This window comes from Macaca thibetana, chromosome 15, assembly GCF_024542745.1.
Source record: "Macaca thibetana thibetana isolate TM-01 chromosome 15, ASM2454274v1, whole genome shotgun sequence".
NCBI classification, from domain to species: Eukaryota; Metazoa; Chordata; class Mammalia; order Primates; family Cercopithecidae; genus Macaca; species Macaca thibetana.
In genome coordinates, this window is record NC_065592.1 from 22,983,979 (window position 1) to 23,001,311 (window position 17,333).

Genomic DNA, 17,333 nt, shown 5'->3' on the forward strand with positions numbered 1-17,333 from the left:
CCTTTACCTACCCAAATCCTATAAAACGGCCTCACCCTTATCTCCCTTCGCTGACTCTCTTTTCAGACTCAACCCACCTGCACCTGGGTGAAATAAACAGCCATGTTGCTCACACAAAGGCTGTTTGGTGGTCTCTTCACGTGGAGGCCCATGACAATAATCACAGGCAGAAGAAGAAAAATCACATCGTCATGTCAATGGATACAAGAAAAGCATTTGACAAAATTCCACACCAAAATGATTTTTAAAACTTCCAAAAAAAATAATAGAGGAGAACTTACTCAACTTGATGAAGAACATCAATAAAAGAGATACAGCTGACATATTTGTGGTGAAAGACTTAATACTTTCTCCAAAAGGTCAGAGACAAGAAAAGGAGATTCACTCTGCCCACTGTTATTCAACATCATGTGGAAAGTTCTGGCCAGTGCAATAACAGGAAAAAAAAAAAAATCAAAAAAGGAAGAAGGCATTCAGATAAGAAAGGAAGAAATAAGACTATAAGACTGACCCATTGGCAGATCACATGATTTTTTTTACATAGAAAATCTCAAGGAATCTACAAAAGAAATTTCTAGAAGTAATTAGTAAGCTTGGCAAGGTCTCAGAATACAAGAAAAATATACAACATAAATTGTATTCCCGTATACTAGCAATGAACACGCGAACGTTTGAAATAAAAAATACAATACCATTTGCAATTTCTGAAACATAACAAAATATTTGATGTGAATCTGACAAAATATATAAAAAATACAATATAATTTGCAATCCCTAAAAGGTAATCAAATACTCAGATGCAAATCTGACAAAATATGCATGGGCCATGTTTAGCTTTAGCAAAACTTTAAAATACTGGTGAAAGAAATCAAAGAAGATCTAATCACATGGGAAGACATACTGTATTCATGAATTGGATGGCACAACATAATAAAGATGCCCACATGCCTCGAATTGATATAAAGGTTTAATATAATTCGTATCAAAACCTCAGCATGATTTTTATAAGTATAGACAAGATTTTTCTGGAATTTAAATGAAAGGCAGAGGAATTATAATGGCCAAAACTTCTTTTGAAAAAGAAGACTAAAGTGGAATAAATCTGTCTATCCTATTTTTAGGCTAACTTTATGCTTCTTTCACTCCATCCTCATTAACTTTTTATCGTATTATACTTTTATCTTTATTCATATTTTTTTTACTCTACAAAATAATCATTTTGTTTGTTTACTTGTTAATTATTTGTCTCTTCTCTAGAATGTAAATTCTATGAGAAAAAGGTCTTGTCTGTCTTGTTTACTACTACATTTTTGGCACCTAAAACATTTCCTTAGCACTGAGTAGGTTGGTGTTTGGTGAGTATTTGTTAAATGATCTAAAGAAGGACTTAGACATATGGAAAAGAAAAAAATCAGCTAATAGTTTCAGTTACCTTTATTTATATTTTTATTTTTATATATTTAGAGGGTACAAGCCGGTCTCTTTCATGCTTACACTGTGTAATGGTGAAGTTTGAGCTTTTATTATACCCATCACCTGAATAGTGAACGTTGTACCCAATCAGTACTTTGTCAATCCTCACACTCTTCCCACCCTTCCATTCTCCCAACTTTTGTAATTTCCAGTGTCTGTCATTGCACTCTCTACGTGCAGGTGTACCCATTGTTTAGCTCCCACTTATAAGTGAGAACATGTCATATTGGACTTTCTGTTTCTGAGTTATTTCACTTATGATAATGGCCTCCAGTTCTATCCATGTTCCTGCAAAAGACATGATTTCATTCTTTTTTATGCCCTAGTAGTATTCCATGGTATGTCTGTGGGTGGGTGGGGAGAAGGGAGGGGTAGGAGTGTATACCACATTTTCTTTATTCAATCAACTCTTGATAGACACTCAGGTTAATTCCATATTTTTGCTATTATGAAATAACACTCATGTTATTATTGTTGCAGTAAACATATGAATGCAGGTTTTCTTCTTTGGTTTTTTTTTTTTTTTTTTTTTGAAACAAGGTCTCTGTCGCCCAGGCTGGAGTGCAGTAGCATGATCTCGGCTCACTGTGACCTCCACCTCCTGGGTTCAAGTGATTCTCCCACCTCAACCTCCTGAGTGGCTGGGAGTATAGGCATGTGCCACCATGCCTGGCTAATTTTTGTACTTTTAGTAGAGACAAGGTCTCACCATGTTGGCCAGGCTGGTCTCGAACTCCTGGCCTCAAGTGATCCACCTGCCTAGGCCTCCCAAAGTGCTGGGATTACAGGCATGAGCCACCGTGACCGGCCTAATGTAATGATTTTTTCTCTTTGAGTTTATACCCAATAGTGGGATTGCTGGATTGAACGGTAGTTCTATTTTTAGTTCTTTTAAAAAACCTCCATACTGTCTTCCTTAAAGGTTGTACTAATTTACATTCCTACCAACAGTTTATAAGTGTTCCCTTTTCTCCGCAGCCTCACCAGCATCTGTTGTTTTTTGACTTTTGAATAGTAGCCATTCTGACAGGTGTGAAATGGTATCTCACTATGGTTTTGATGTGGATCTCTTTGCTGATTAGTAATGTTGAACGTTTTTTCATGTTTGTGGGCCACTGGCATGTCTTCTTTTAAGAAGTGTCTGTTTATGTCTTTTGCCCACTTTTTAGTGGTGTTATTTGTTGTTACTTGTTGAATTGTTTAAGTTCCTTTTGGACTCTGGACATGTGACCTTTGTCGGGTGCACGATCTGTGAATATTTTCTCTCATTCTGTAGGTTGTTTGTTTACTCTGTAGATGGTTTCTTTTGCTGTGTAGATGCTCTTTAGTTTAATTAGATCCAAGGACTTAGTCACAAATTATTTCCCAAGGCCAATGTCCAAAATGGTGTTTTCTAGGTTTTCTTCTAGGATTTTTATAGTTTCAGGTCTTAATCCATTTTGAGGTTTTTAAAAAATATATGACGAGAAATATGAGTCCAGTTTCATTCTTCTGTGTATGGCTATCCAATTATTCAGTACCATTTATTCATTAGTGATATGATTTGGATTTGTGTTCCCACCCAAATTTCATGTTGAATTGTAATCCCCAGTATTGGAGGAGGGGTTTGGTAGGAGGTGATTGTATCATGGGGGCAGATTTTCCCCTTGCTGTTCTTGCAATAGTGAGTTCTCATGAGATCTGGTTGTTTAAAAGTGTGTAACACCTCTCATTTTGCTCTCTTCCTCCTGCTCCAGCAATGTGAAGATGTGCCTCTTTCCTCTTCGCCTTCCTTCACGATTTTAAGTTTCCTGAGACCTCCCCAGCCATGCTTCCTATACAGCCTCTGGAACCATGAGCCAATTAAACCTCTTTTATTTATAAATTACCCAGTCTCAGGTATTTCTTTATAGCAGTATGATAATGGACTAATACAACTGGAGTATCATTTTACCAGTGTATATTTTTGTTGACTTTGTCAAAGATCATTTGGTTGCAGGTATGTGGCTTTATTTCTGGGTTCTCCATTCTATTCCATTGATCTAGGTGCCTGTTTTTATACCAATACCATGGTTTTGTGGTTACTATGCCTTGTACTAAAATTTGAAGTCAGATAATATGATTTTCTAGCTTTGTTTATTTTGCTTGAGATTGCTTTGGTTATTTGGGTTCTGTTCTGGTTACATATGAATTTTAGGATTTTTTTTCTAATGCTTTGAAAAATGATGTTGGTAATTTGATAGGGATTGGATTGAATCTGCAGATTGCTTTGGGCAATATAATCCTTTTAACAATATTGGTTTTCCAATTCATGAGCATGGGATGTTTCTCCATGTATTTATGTCATCTACAATTTATTTCATCAGTGTTTTGTTATTATTTTTAGAGAGATCTTTCACCTCCTCGTTAAATATATTCCTAGGTATTTTATTTTACTTTTGTAGCTATTGTAAACGAATTGCTTTCTTAATTTGGTTCTCAGCTTAGGTTTTTTTTTGGTTTATAGAAATGCTACTGATTTCTGCATGTTATTTTTTATCTTGAACTTGATAGAGTCTTTAGGGATTTTTAGATATAAGACACAGCAAACAGGGATAATTTGACTTCTTCTTTTCCAACTTGGATAACTTTTATTTTTTCTCTGTCCTGACTTCTCTGATGAGAACTTCCAGTGCTATGTTGAATAAGAGTGTTGAAAGGGGACGTCTTTGTCTTGTTCTAATTCTTAGAGGAAATGCTTCCTCCCCCTCCGCATAAGATATCGGCTGTGGGTCATGGCCTTTACTATGTTGAGGTGTGAATCTTAAATACTTACTCTGTTGAGGATATGTTTTTATCATCAAAGGATGTTTAATTTTATTGAATGCTTTTTTTCCTGCATCTATGGAGATTATTGTATGGCTTTTGTCCTGAATTCTGTTTATGTGATGTATCACGTTTATTGATTTGGATATTCGAATCTTCATTACATCAAAGGGATAAATTTCACCTGATCATGGTGTGCTGTTGGATTTGATTTGCTAGTATTTTTTGGGGGGGGAGACGGAGTCTCGCTCTGTTACCCAGGCTGAAGTGCAGTGGCATGACCTTGACTCACTGCAACCTCTGCCTCCCGTGTTCAAGCAATTCTCCTGCCTCAGCCTACCGAGTAGCTGGGACTACAGGTGTGCGCCACCATACCCAGCTAATTTTTTTGTATTTTTAGTAGAGACAGGGTTTCGCCATGCTGACCAGGCTGGTCTCAAACTCCTGACCTCCTGATCTGCCTGCCTTGGCCTCCCAAAGTGCTGAAATTACAGGCGTGAGCCACCATGTCCGGCCTTTTGCTAGTATTTTGTTAAGCAAAATACTGACATCTATATTCATCAGGGATATTAGTGTATAGTTTTCTTTTTGTTGTCGTTATTTCCTTGTATGGTTTTGGTATCAGGGAGATACTGGCCTGATAGAATGAGTTAGAGATAATTTCCTCTTCCTCATTTTTTTGGAATCGTTTCAGGAAGATTGGTGTTAGTTCTCTTTGGATGTTTGGTAGAAGTTGGCTGTGAATTCATCCAGTCCTTGGCTTTTTCTGTTGTTGTTGAGAGATATTTTTTATTATCGATTCAGTCTCACTACTCATTATTGGTCTGTTCAGGAGTTCTGTTTCTTCCTGGTTCAATCTCCATAGGTTTTGTGTTGTCAGGAATATATTCATTTTTTCTAAGTTCTCTAGTTTGTGAACATAATAGCCTTCATAATAGTCTCTGATGATCTTTTGTATTTCCATGGCATCAGTTGTAGTGTCTCTTTTTACATTTCTAGTTGTATTTATTTGAGACTTCTCTCTTTTCTTGCTAGTGGCTTATCAATTTTTATCATTTCAAAACGTTATTTTTTCATTTCATTGCTTTTTGGGTCTATTTCATTTATTTCTGCTCTGATCTTTGTTATGTCTTTTGTCCTGCTTACTTTGGGTGTGGTTTGTTCTTGTGTTTCTAGTTCTTTTTTTCTTTTCTTTTCTTTTTTCTTTCTTTTTTTTTTTTTTTTTTTTTTTTTTTTTTTTTGAGACAGAGTTTCGCTCTTGTTGCCCAGGCTGGAGTGCAATGCTACAATCTTGGCTCACTGCAACCTCTGCCTCCCAGGTTCAAGAGATTCTCCTGCCCCACCCTCCCAAGTAGCTGGGATTACAGGCATGCACCACCACACCCGGCTAATTTTGTATTTTTAGTAGAGATGGGGTTTCTCCATGTTGCTCAGGCTGGTCTTGAACTCCCGACCTCAGGTGATCCGCCTACCTTGGCCTTCCAAAGTGCTGGGATTACAGGCGTGAGCCACCGCTCCCGGCCGTATTTCTAGTTTTTTCAGGTGTCATGTTAGGTTGTTAATTTGTGATAATTTTTTGATGTAGGCATTTAATGCTATAAACTTTTCTCTTAGCACTGATTTTGCTAAATGATACACATTTTGAGATACTGTGTTTTCGATTTCGTACAGTTGTTAGTTGAGGTTGTGGTGAAGTTAAGCTGGGACCTTGAACACAGAGTGAGCCAGTCTTCACACCTGATGGTGGCAGCAGTGGGGTGAGTGTGCCTGTTTTTAAGCCCCAAAGCAGCTTACTCTAGCTTCAGTGTTAGTAGGTTTTTGAGGGCTAATTCTTGGGCCATTAGTTGGCTTGCTTAGAAGCTAGTAGTGGGAGCAGTGGGCCCAATGTATGGATAGACTTTGGGGCCCCTGGGAAGCTGGTGTAGTGTGGCTGATGGCAGTAATGGTGGTTAGAGCCACCCACTGGGACTCAAGAAACCCATGTTGGTCTCGCTGGGAGATGTGATGAGTTGGGCGGGCTGGTCCCTAGTCTCGCAGTCACCCACAGCAGGATGGTGGGTATTGTCCTGAGTGTGCTTAGGAGAATGTAGTCTACCCTGTCACTCTCCTAGCAGGGTGGTGGCTGCAGCCATGTTACCTCAAACTCGGCCCCAAGGCTGGGGCACAGTCCAGCGTTAAATGCTCAGCATGGTGCCAGCTGTGGGCTGTGACCAGAAAGGTGAGCCGTATTGACAAGAAACTGTGGTGAGTGTGGCCCACTTGAGTCTTGGTCTCACAGCAGCCCCTTGCAGGGCTGTGGCTATTGTCCTAGATGTGCATCGGATAGCCTGGTCTCCCTGTCCCTCCTTGACTGGGTAGCAGCTGCAGCCACATCAACCCAAACTCACGCCAATGGTAGGGTGCAGCTCAGCATTAAACTGTCAAAAATGGTGCTTTGGGCCTGATACCAGAGAAGGCAGAGTTCATCCCAGGCAAGCAATGTGGGCGAAAAGCTGTGAGAAGTACAGTCCATCCATGTCTCAGTCTCAATAGCAGCCTGCAGCAGGGCAGTAAGGAGCTTCCTGGGGATGTGTGGGAGCACCCAGTCTTCCCTCTCCCTCTCTAGAACAGTGCAGCAGCAGCCATATCTGCAGATTCTCAGTATCTTGGCTCTCAAAATAGTGCCCAGCTGTGTCTACTCCAGGTTCAGATGCCTGTGGGATTTTATGTGGGTGCTCATTCTGTAGCAATTGTTTTATGCAACCGTTAGGCACTTCATATGTCAGGCCAAAGGCCCCAGTAGGTTGAGGGTTTCCCCACAGCCAAGGTGTAAAACCCCATTTTGGAGCCCTGGGGGGTTCTCTCTTACTGTTACCCCACATCCAGGAGCCCATTCCAGCTCTCAGTTGGTTTCTGACTAGGCAAACTGCCTCAAAGTCTCTATTTACTTACTCCTGGTGCTTCTCATTTCTTCTCTGATGAATCTTAGCATTCTCTTCTAGACGATCTGTTTGAAATGTGTGTATCTACTTATTATTCTGGTTCCTCTCCATGGAGGAGGTACATCCTACCCGTATCTAGTCAGACATCGTGATTCTTCCCAACTAAGCTAGGATTTCTTTTGGGGTTTCGGTTAATTTATAACTTGTTTATATATCCCCATACATTTAATCTTCATTTATTAGGCATCTATTATGTACCAGCTCTAAAGCCAGATATTTCAGAAGTGTTTTCTCATACAATCTTCAGAAGTGCCTCCAAGAGAGACATTATTTGCATTTTACAGATGAGGAACCTGAGGCTGTCTCTGAGGTGAGGCATCCTGCTTATATGCTCAGTGTCACAAATCTTTCATTGGAATTCAGGCCTGACTTTACTCCTCATATCCAAACTGGCTCCTCCACTTACAGAAAGAAAACAGGCCAAAATAGTTTCAAGGACTTGTCCAAGGTCACGAGGCAAGCAAGCGGCAGTGCCTGGTAATGAATTCTAGTCTTCCTCTTCCAGTACATTAGATGTCTCTTTTCTCTTCTTGTAGGAGCTTCCTTCCTACAGGGTTCCCTTCCTACAAGAGGAGAAAAGACTAAAATCTCCCGGTTTCAGTATTCCATAGTCACTCACATTTGCGGAGTTTTTATTTTCCCAAACACATTTTACCATACTTCTTTATGAGTGTTCTATAACTAACTAGTCCTCTGACAGATATGTATATTTATCTCTCAAACCAGATTCTAAGCTCTTTACAAATACCTATGACAGCAGAACTACTTGCTGATTACTGCATACATTTATCTGCATACATTTATCTCACTGTATTGGTTAGCTATTGCTGTGTAACAAATTATCTCAAAAATCAAGTCACTTAAAACAAAAAGTATTTATTATCCCACAGGATTGTTAAGGGTCAGAAATTCAAGAGCAGCTTAGATGTGTGGTTCTGGCCCACCCCTACAAAGTCTCAGTCAAAATGTCAGCTGGGGTTGCCAATATCTGAACAAGCTTGGATTGGGGCGGGATAGTTTATTTGCAGGCTCACTCATGTTTTGCTGGCAGGCCCCAGCCTTACTGGCTGTTGGCCAGAGGCTTTACTTCTTTGCCACACGAGACTCTCCATAGGGCTGCTGAAAACATGGCAGCTTGCTTTCACTAGAGCAAGTGATGAGAGAGAGCGAGAGACAGACAGAGGGAGAGAAAGATCTCTCTTATGATCTACCTTTAGAAGCCACATACCTCCTCTTCTGCCACATACGATTGGTCACATAGACCAATTCTGGTGCAGTGTAGGAGGGGATTACACGAGTCTTAATACCAGAAGGCAGGAATCACTGGGAACCATCTTTGAAGCTGGTGACCATACTATTTACCCATCACAGTAATCACGTGAAGATAGGAGACTTTATGTCACTGCCTGAAGGTTATATAACTTATAAGAGTAATGTGGATTCAGATCCAAAGTTAATATACAGACACACTAAATGTCATTTCTGGCACTCCACCTATTCATTCAGCAAATAACAGGTACCAACTATATGCCAGATGGCTTAGGTAAAGCCACATGGTCCATACTATTATAACATTTACCTTTTGGTGGAGGAGACAGATAATAAGCAAAAAGCTAATTAAACACTAATAATATACAGATAATCTCAAACGATGGCTAGATCTCATCTGCCCCTACTCATCCTCAAAGGTACAGGGCATGAAGTCCATGACAGAGGAAGGAATGATGGTAACTGGTAAACCCACTTCATGTACTTAGAAAGCCTTTCCCACAGGCATGGATCAAATCTTACCTTTAATTTGCTGTGTGATGTTGGTCAAGTCCCCTTACCTTCCTGACCCTCAGTTTCCCATCAGCAAATCATCTTGGGGAGAGAGACTATAGGATCTGCAAGTTTGCAAAATGCTTTAACCTGAAGGGAAGTGAGTGTAGTGGACAGAGAACACCAAGCTGGGGCAAGGGAAGCCTGGCTTCACGTTCTCCATTCATGTGCTGAGGAATATGGGGTGATGTCCTCTAACTTTCTGGGCCTCAGTTCTAAAGTAAGGACGTTAGATGAGCTCTAAGCCCTGCCTTGTTCTATCTTCCTACAACTAGACGTCAGTCAGCCAGTAAATAACAGGACTTCCTACAGCTACACGTCAGTCAGCCAGTAAATGACAGGACTTCCTACAACTAGATGTCAGTCAGTCAGTAAATGACAGGACTTCCTACAACTAGATGTCAGTCAGTCAGTAAATGACAGGGTGGTGAAGTGGCTTGCCCATTAGGCAGTTAATAGCAACAAAGTTGGGAAGCCTGAGAAGCTCTGCCTCTGTCACCACCAAACTGTGTAACCCTCTCCTCAGCTTCCTCCTCTGCAAAATGGGAATCATGACGGTACCTACCTTGTCTGCGGCAAGAAATTGCTGCAAACTCGGTGGCTTAAGATAATTATTAAGAAGTTTGTTCTCTGCCAGTGCTGGAGGCCAGAAATTCAAAATGAAGGTGCTGGCATTTGATTTCTGGTGGTGCTGCTTCTGGAGGCTCTAGAGGAGAATCCGTGCCTGGCCTCTTTCAGGTTGTGGTAGCAGCAGCATTGATTGGTTTGTGGCCACAATGCACCAATCTCTGTTCCACTCCCATGTCGCCTTCTCCTCTGTGTGTGTAATTTCTTTCTGCCTCTCTGTCATAAGAACATTTGTGATGGCATTTAGGCCAACCTGGAAAACCCAGGAGGGTGTCCTCAAGAGTTTTGACACAATCACATCAGCATAACCTTTACCATAGAAAGTCGCATTCATAGATTCCAAGTTGCAGGGCTTAGGACAGAGACATGCCTTGGGAACCATTATCAGCCTGCCACTCTACCTCATGTATTTGCTATAGGGATTAAATAAGTTAAAACAGGTAAAGCACTTAGATAAAACCTGTAGTTTAGTGAACACGTTTAAAAAACAAATGTGGTAGAGAATCATTGGGGGATGAGAAGAACTGAGACCATACCCTGCCCGGGTGTCTTCTGTTACCTGATAGGAAGATCAGTCATTCTTTTCAGCATGCTCCACGAGTCTGCAAACAGACTGAAGCCAGGTCCCAGTACCCGCAAATGGCTCCAAATGACCTTGTGACCACGTGCCCTCTTGTCTGACGGTGAATGTTCAGAGACAAGCAGGGGCTTCCTCTGAGCTTGTATTAATATGTACAGCACTTGCCGGGCGCGGTGGCTCAAGCCTGTAATCCCAGCACTTTGGGAGGCTGAGACGGGCGGATCACGAGGTCAGGAGATCAAGACCATCCTGGCTAACACGGTGAAACCTGTCTCTACTAAAAAATACAAAAAACTAGCCAGAGGCTGAGGCAGGAGAATGGCGTAAACCCGGGAGGTGGAGCTTGCAGTGAGCTGAGATTGTGCCACTGCACTCCAGCCCAGGCGACAGAGTGAGACTCCGTCTCAAAAAAAAAAAATATGTACAGCACTTCACTCACATGGAAAATTGATTTTTTAAGCACAAAATGCAGCAGTTTTATAACCTTTCTGCAGCTTGACAAAGGCCATTTATAACCTACTTTCTCTGTCACTCTTCCTGGCGCCAGTCTCAAATGTCTTGAAGAACTCTTGCATGCATTTGTAATTATAGAATCTTCTCAGGCAAAATTTAATTTCCAAGAGGGCTGACCTTTTTTTTTTTTGTTGTTATTGTGGTTTTTGTAAATTAATTTTTATGTGTATGTTTTATTATTGGTGTTGTTTAGGTGACGGCATGGGAAGCGGAGCAGGGATTTGGACGGTGGGGGCTCACGGTGGGAAGGCATTTTAATCAGTGATGTCCGGTGATGGATGAGGAAGGCTGGGCTCTGGGTGTTAATCTTTGTGGACAAGAAATGCCAGCAGGAGGACTGAAATAAAAACCCAGTACCTCATTTTCTCTTCTGAAGGCAAGAGTGTTGGAACTACTTCTCCATCAGCTGGGATGGAGAAGATGAGCTCAGCCTCATCAAATGATAGAAAACTAAATTAAATCAATAGCCATCTGTCTCCACAGTATATGATTTTCCACTAAAGGAGCGCATAGCAGGTGCCAGACCCACTGACAAGAGCATTCTAGCTGAGGCCATTGAAGGTAGAACTCCCTGGAGTTTGCTTAGGGACCAGAGGATTATGGGGAGGGCTGTGCATATGGCCAAGCAGAGCACTTGGTTTTCTATAAAGGGAGGGCCTTGAATATCAGTTTACAGCAGATTCACATGTTTTAAGATTCATTTACTTATTTAAGCTGGGGAGTGATGCTATTTAGAATTAGCACTCTGTTGGCCATTTGGAGGATGGTTTTGAGAAGGCCTGACTGGAGTCCAGCAGACTGGCTAGGAGCCCTTTCCATGATGTTGTGAGTATGCAGGAATCTCACTTACGGCTCCAGGACAAGGGTGGAGAAGAAGAGACAAATTCAAGACAGGAAGGAAGGCAATTCACATTTTATGAGTACCAAATTATGTGCCAAATTCTGAAGTAAGGGATGCACCCCCATGATCCACCTTAAGCTTCACCCGGGAGGCGGAGCTTGCAGTGAGCCCAGACAGAGCCACTGCACTCCAGCCTGGGTGACAGAGCGAGACTCCGCCTCAAAAAAAAAAAAGCTTCACATCTAATCTGTAGTTGTAGATATTGTGCCCATTTATTAGATGAGAACATTGAAGCTCAGAGACGGCAAGTAACTTCTCTGGGTCACATAGTGAGAAGAGGAAAAGCTGGAAATTAAACTCATACTGGTAGAGGCTTTTAAATATATATCTGGCAGCCTCCCCATGTGACTTTTCTAACAGTAGACCCTGTAGGGCAGTAACAGTAGAAACAATAATGCGTATGATCCCAGCAATGTCAATATTAACAAGCAGCTGACATTTGCTATGCTGTTGCCGTGTGAGCCAGTGTTCTCAACACTTTGCTGACATTATCACTCTTCATTCTCACAATGCCATAAGAAGATAGTCACAAAAGTCCCATTTTACAGGTGGGCACGCTGAGGTTCAGAGAAGTAAAGGGACTTGTGGAACTTGTCACAAAGCTATTAACTGACCAAAGGAGACTGAAAACCTTTCTATCAATCCCTGACACATGTCTCTTCCAGGAGGGAGGAGAGGGCATGATGATGGGGCCTACAACCTCCCAAGCCATAACCACCCTGTTGCCCTCTCTCTGAGCAGTGCCCCGAGGAGCTGAAACCCATGAAGGATGGCTCCGGCTGCTACGACCACTCCAAAGGCATTGACTGCTCTGATGGTTTTAATGGCGGCTGTGAGCAGCTGTGCCTGCAGCAGACGCTGCCTCTGCCCTACGATGCCACTTCAAGCACCATCTTCATGTTCTGCGGGTGAGTCTGTGTCCCCAAGGCCCAGGCGCCCCATTTACAGAAGTGAGGGATGCATGAGAAAATGATCAGACACTACAACTCAGCAAGGCTGAACTTTGACGTTCGATAGAATGACCTTTCTGCCTCTCCTGTTTTAGCCCAAGAACCAAAAGCCAAAATTATAACCTTCTGTTGGGTGGTTATAAATTATAACCTTCTTAAAAAAGAAAAAAATGAGAAAAATAAATATTGGGTTAATAAATATAACCCATGCCCAGGCCTCATCCTAGAGCCAGTAGCTTTTTCCTACTGAAGCCTCCTGCCCTTCTGAATCTACCTGTATGGCCCTAGTCAGTGCAGTTTGGAGACAAAAGCAGACGTCTTGAAGGTGGTCACAAAGGTTTCAGGTTTGGTGCATAAAAGCACAGGCTAAGCCCAGGCTTCAAGCTCAGTTTCAGCAGGAATGTAACAGTGTGAGTGCAGTGTTCAGCCTTTCTGTGTCCTCATGTCCATATCTGTAAGGACAATTAATTGGAGGAGGGAAAGGCTAAAGGAAACAATGTAGGTAAAGCTTGCAGGGCAGTGCTGGCTCTCGAAGGACTCAAGCTGAGTTTTGAAATAAGTTTGAGGCTAAAAGGGGAACATGCTGGGACTAACTTGCTGAGTGACCTCCGACAAGTCATGTTCTCTGTCTGGGCCACAGTGTGACCATCTGTGAAAAGAGATCTTTGGGGAAGGATGGCGGACATTTCTTCCAGCTTACCTTGCTTTCCATTTGAAGACTGCAATGGCCATTACCTCTGCTTTTGACAGCACCTTGCATAGCATTTGGTCCTCAGTAATCACTCAAGAAAATAGACTTTTTTCTTCTCCTCTCCATTCCCTTTCTGATTATGTCTTAGTATTAGAATATTAGCTTATCTTTTGACATTCTGTGACTCAGAAAAATAATCTTGTACTCATGAAAGAAGTACATTTAATGCTCTCTTTACTAAGAGAGAAAAGCAGAACGGGACATTTAACAACGTTTTCAGTCCTATGTTTCACAAATAGGGGGTGAGCGTGGGCATGGGTTTAATTTCAGTTTACCAGAAAAATTAATTTAACTTTAAAAATTAATTTAACTACGCACTCTAGTGCGTAGAGTCCAGTTTTTCTTCGAGGGCTTGTTTCAAGGTCTCCTTTCCTGCCCTAGTTGCACTTAGGGCTGCTGGTGCCTTTGTGCAGGTATAGAAGCAGCTCACTGGAGGCCCTAGATATGTATCAGTAAAATAAATAAGAAATAAATTAGGGTATGCAGACCTGAATTTATAGCGATCTCTCCTCAGCTTAAGTGACTGCAGGCAATGTTGAGTAAATTATGCATGGCTTTAGATCTTCAGGCTGCATACAGAATCAGCCATGTTCTTGTCATTGTTATTTTTCTCTCTCTGTGTTTGGGATGGGGTGGGGGCTGTTCTGTGGCAAATAACAACAGTAACAGCAGCAGGAGCAGCAATAATGGATTTTGACATCAGAAACTATTACCACCTTCCATCCACAGCACACTACAGGGAACCGTGGATTCAAAAGACACGAATTCTAATCCTAGCTCTGCCACTCTCTTAGGCATAAGGCAAGCCTTTCAGGACGCCTGACCTTCCATTGTCTCATCTGTAAAATTTTTATACCTACTTTAATATAATGATAATTCTGAAGAGTGAAAGTATTTCATATTTGTTACCCTCTGAAGGTTAAGAAACATGCCCAAGGTCATATGACTAGTGATGTGGCTCAATATCTCCTTGCTGTGTGACCTTGAGCAAGTTAATTAATGTCTCTGTGCCTCGGTTTTCTCATCTGTAAAACAGGGATAATAGTAATATCTGTCTATAGAGATGTTATAAGGACTAAATATATTACCATTTACATTAATATTTGTGAAATGCTTTGGAACAATGTCCTGCACAGAGTTAGCAGTGTATGTGTTTGTTAAATAAATTAACTTAAATGATTCTAATAACATTTGCTAGTGACCTGATGCACTAGACAGGACTAATCAATGGGCAAAAACTGGAAGCTTTCCCTTTGAAAACTGGCACAAGATGCCCTCTCTCACCACTCCTATTCAACATAGTGTTAGAAGTTCTGGCTAGGGCAATCAGGCAGGAGAAAGAAATCAAGGGTATTCAGTTAGGAAAAGAAGAAGTCAAATTGTCCCTCTTTGCAGATGACATGATTGTATATTTAGAAAACTCCATCGTCTCAGCCCAAAATCTCCTTAAGCTGATAAGCAACTTCAGCAAAGTTTCAGGATACAAAATCAATGCGCAAAAATCACAAGCATTCTTATACACCTGTAACAGACAAACAGAGAGCCAAACCATGAATGAACTCTCATTCACAATAGCTTCAAAGAGAATAAAATACCTAGGAATCCAACTTACAAGGGATGTAAAGGACCTCTTCAAGGAGAACTACAAACCACTGCTCAGTGAAATAAAAGAGGACACAAACAAATGGAAGAACATGCCATGCTCATGGATAAGAAGAATCAATATCGTGAAAATGGCCATACTGCCCAAGGTAATTTATAGATTCAATGCCATCCCCATTAAGCTACCAATGACTTTCTTCACAGAATTGGAAAAAACTGCTTTAAAGTTCATATGGAACCAAAAAAGACCCCGCATTGCCAAGACAATCCTAAGCCAAAAGAACAAAGCTGGAGGCATCACGCTACCTGACTTCAAACTATACTACAAGGCTACAGTAACCAAAACAGCATGGTACAGGTACCAAAACAGAGATATAGACCAATGGAACAGAACAGAGCCCTCAGAAATAATACCACACATCTACAGCCATCTGATCTTTGATAAACCTGAGAAAAACAAGAAATGGGGAAAGGATTCCCTATTTAATAAATGGTGCTGGGAAAATTGGCTAGCCATAAGTAGAAAGCTGAAACTGGATCCTTTCCTTACTCCTTATATGAAATTTAATTCAAGATGGATTAGAGACTTAAATGTTAGACCGAACACCATAAAAACCCTAGAAGAAAACCTAGGTAATACCATTCAGAACATAGGCATGGGCAAGGACTTCATGTCTAAAACACCAAAAGCAGTGGCAACAAAAGCCAAAATTGACAAATGGGATCTAATTAAACTAAAGAGCTTCTGCACAGCAAAAGAAACTACCATCAGAGTGAAAAGGCAACCTACAGAATGGGAGAAAATTTTTGCAATCTACTCACCTGACAAAGGGCTAATATCCAGAACCTACAAAGAACTCAAACAAATTTACAAGAAAAAAACAAACAACTCCATCAAAAAGTGGGCAAAGGATATGAATAGACACTTCTCAAAAGAAGACATTCATACAGCCAACAGACACATGAAAAAATGTTCATCATCACTCATCATCAGAGAAATGCAAATCAAAACCACAATGAGATACCATCTCATACCAGTTAGAATGGCAATCATTAAAAAAATCAGGAAACAACAGGTGCTGGAGAGGATATGGAGAAATAGGAACACTTTTACACTGTTGGTGGGACTGTAAACTAGTTCAACCATTGTGGAAAACAGTGTGGCAATTCCTCAAGGATCTAGACCCAGAAATACCATTTGACCCAGTCATCCCATTACTGGGTATATACCCAAAGGATTATAAGTCATGTTGCTATAAAGACACATGCACACGTATGTTTATTGTGACACTATTCACAGTAGTAAAGACTTGGAATCAACCCAAATGTCCATCAGTGACAGACTGGATTAAGAAAATGTGACACATATACACCATGAAATACTATGCAGCCATAAAAAAGGATGAGTTCATGTCCTTTGTAGGGACATGGATGCAGCTGGAAACCATCATTTTCAGCAAACTATCACAAGAACAGAAAACCAAATACCGCATCTTCTCACTCATAGGTGGAAATTGAACAATGAGATCACTTGGACACAGGAAGGGGAACATCACACACTGGGTCCTATTGTGGGGAGGGAGTAGGGGGAAGGGATAGCATCCTAGGAGATATACCTGATGTAAATGATGAGTTAATGGGTACAGCACACCAACATGGCACATGTATATATATGTAACAAACCTACACATTGTGCACATGTACCCTAGAACTTAAAGTATAATTTAAAAAAAAAAAAAAAAAAAAAGGACTGTGAAAGTCTTAAGAAGACTCAATGGGTGAGAGTGTGTGGTGAGCTGTTAAAACCCATCCAAATGGTAATAAACAGGACAAAAGAAACAAAACCCAGGCATCCTAAAAGCAACTGCAGTTTCAACAGGATTTGGAAACTGGCTATTAGGAATGCAAATGAGAAGTTACCACATTTGTTAGAAGCACTGTAAACAATGAAAGCTATTAGCAGGTACTTGTGAGAGAGATGGTCTAGAGAGAAGTGGGATGCGATTGAATTAAGCAAGGAAAACAAAATAAACTCATTATCAAGAGGACCTTCCCAACTTGCTCAAAGCTCTATGACCTTCCTAAGAGTGTTCTGGGTAGGAGAAGGTTTAATAAATCTGTTTGCAACCAGGTTAATAATAGCAGCTAACATTTACTAAGGACTTTCTAGGTACCATGACTGTTCTAAGTGCTTTGGGTACATTAGCTCATTCAATTCTCATAACAACTCTACAAGGGATATACTATTATGATTCCCATTCTATGGCTTTTTGTTTTGTTTTTAAAAAAAGCACAGAGTGGCTCAGTAACTGTCCAAGGTCACATATCTGGTAAGTGAGGTTGTGGAGAT

At 41.0% G+C, this 17,333-nt stretch overlaps 1 protein-coding gene across 4 annotated transcripts in view; it reads left to right on the forward strand.

The window, feature by feature from the left end:
- Positions 1-17,333, forward strand: part of ASTN2 (astrotactin 2) — a 988,433-nt gene that overhangs the window by 589,883 nt on the left and 381,217 nt on the right. For all 4 annotated transcript variants that reach the window (XM_050759610.1, XM_050759611.1, XM_050759612.1 and 1 more), the window contains one exon: positions 12,422-12,588. In XM_050759610.1, coding sequence (XP_050615567.1) covers positions 12,422-12,588 — 167 coding nt within the window. The remainder of the gene's footprint in view (positions 1-12,421; positions 12,589-17,333) is intronic.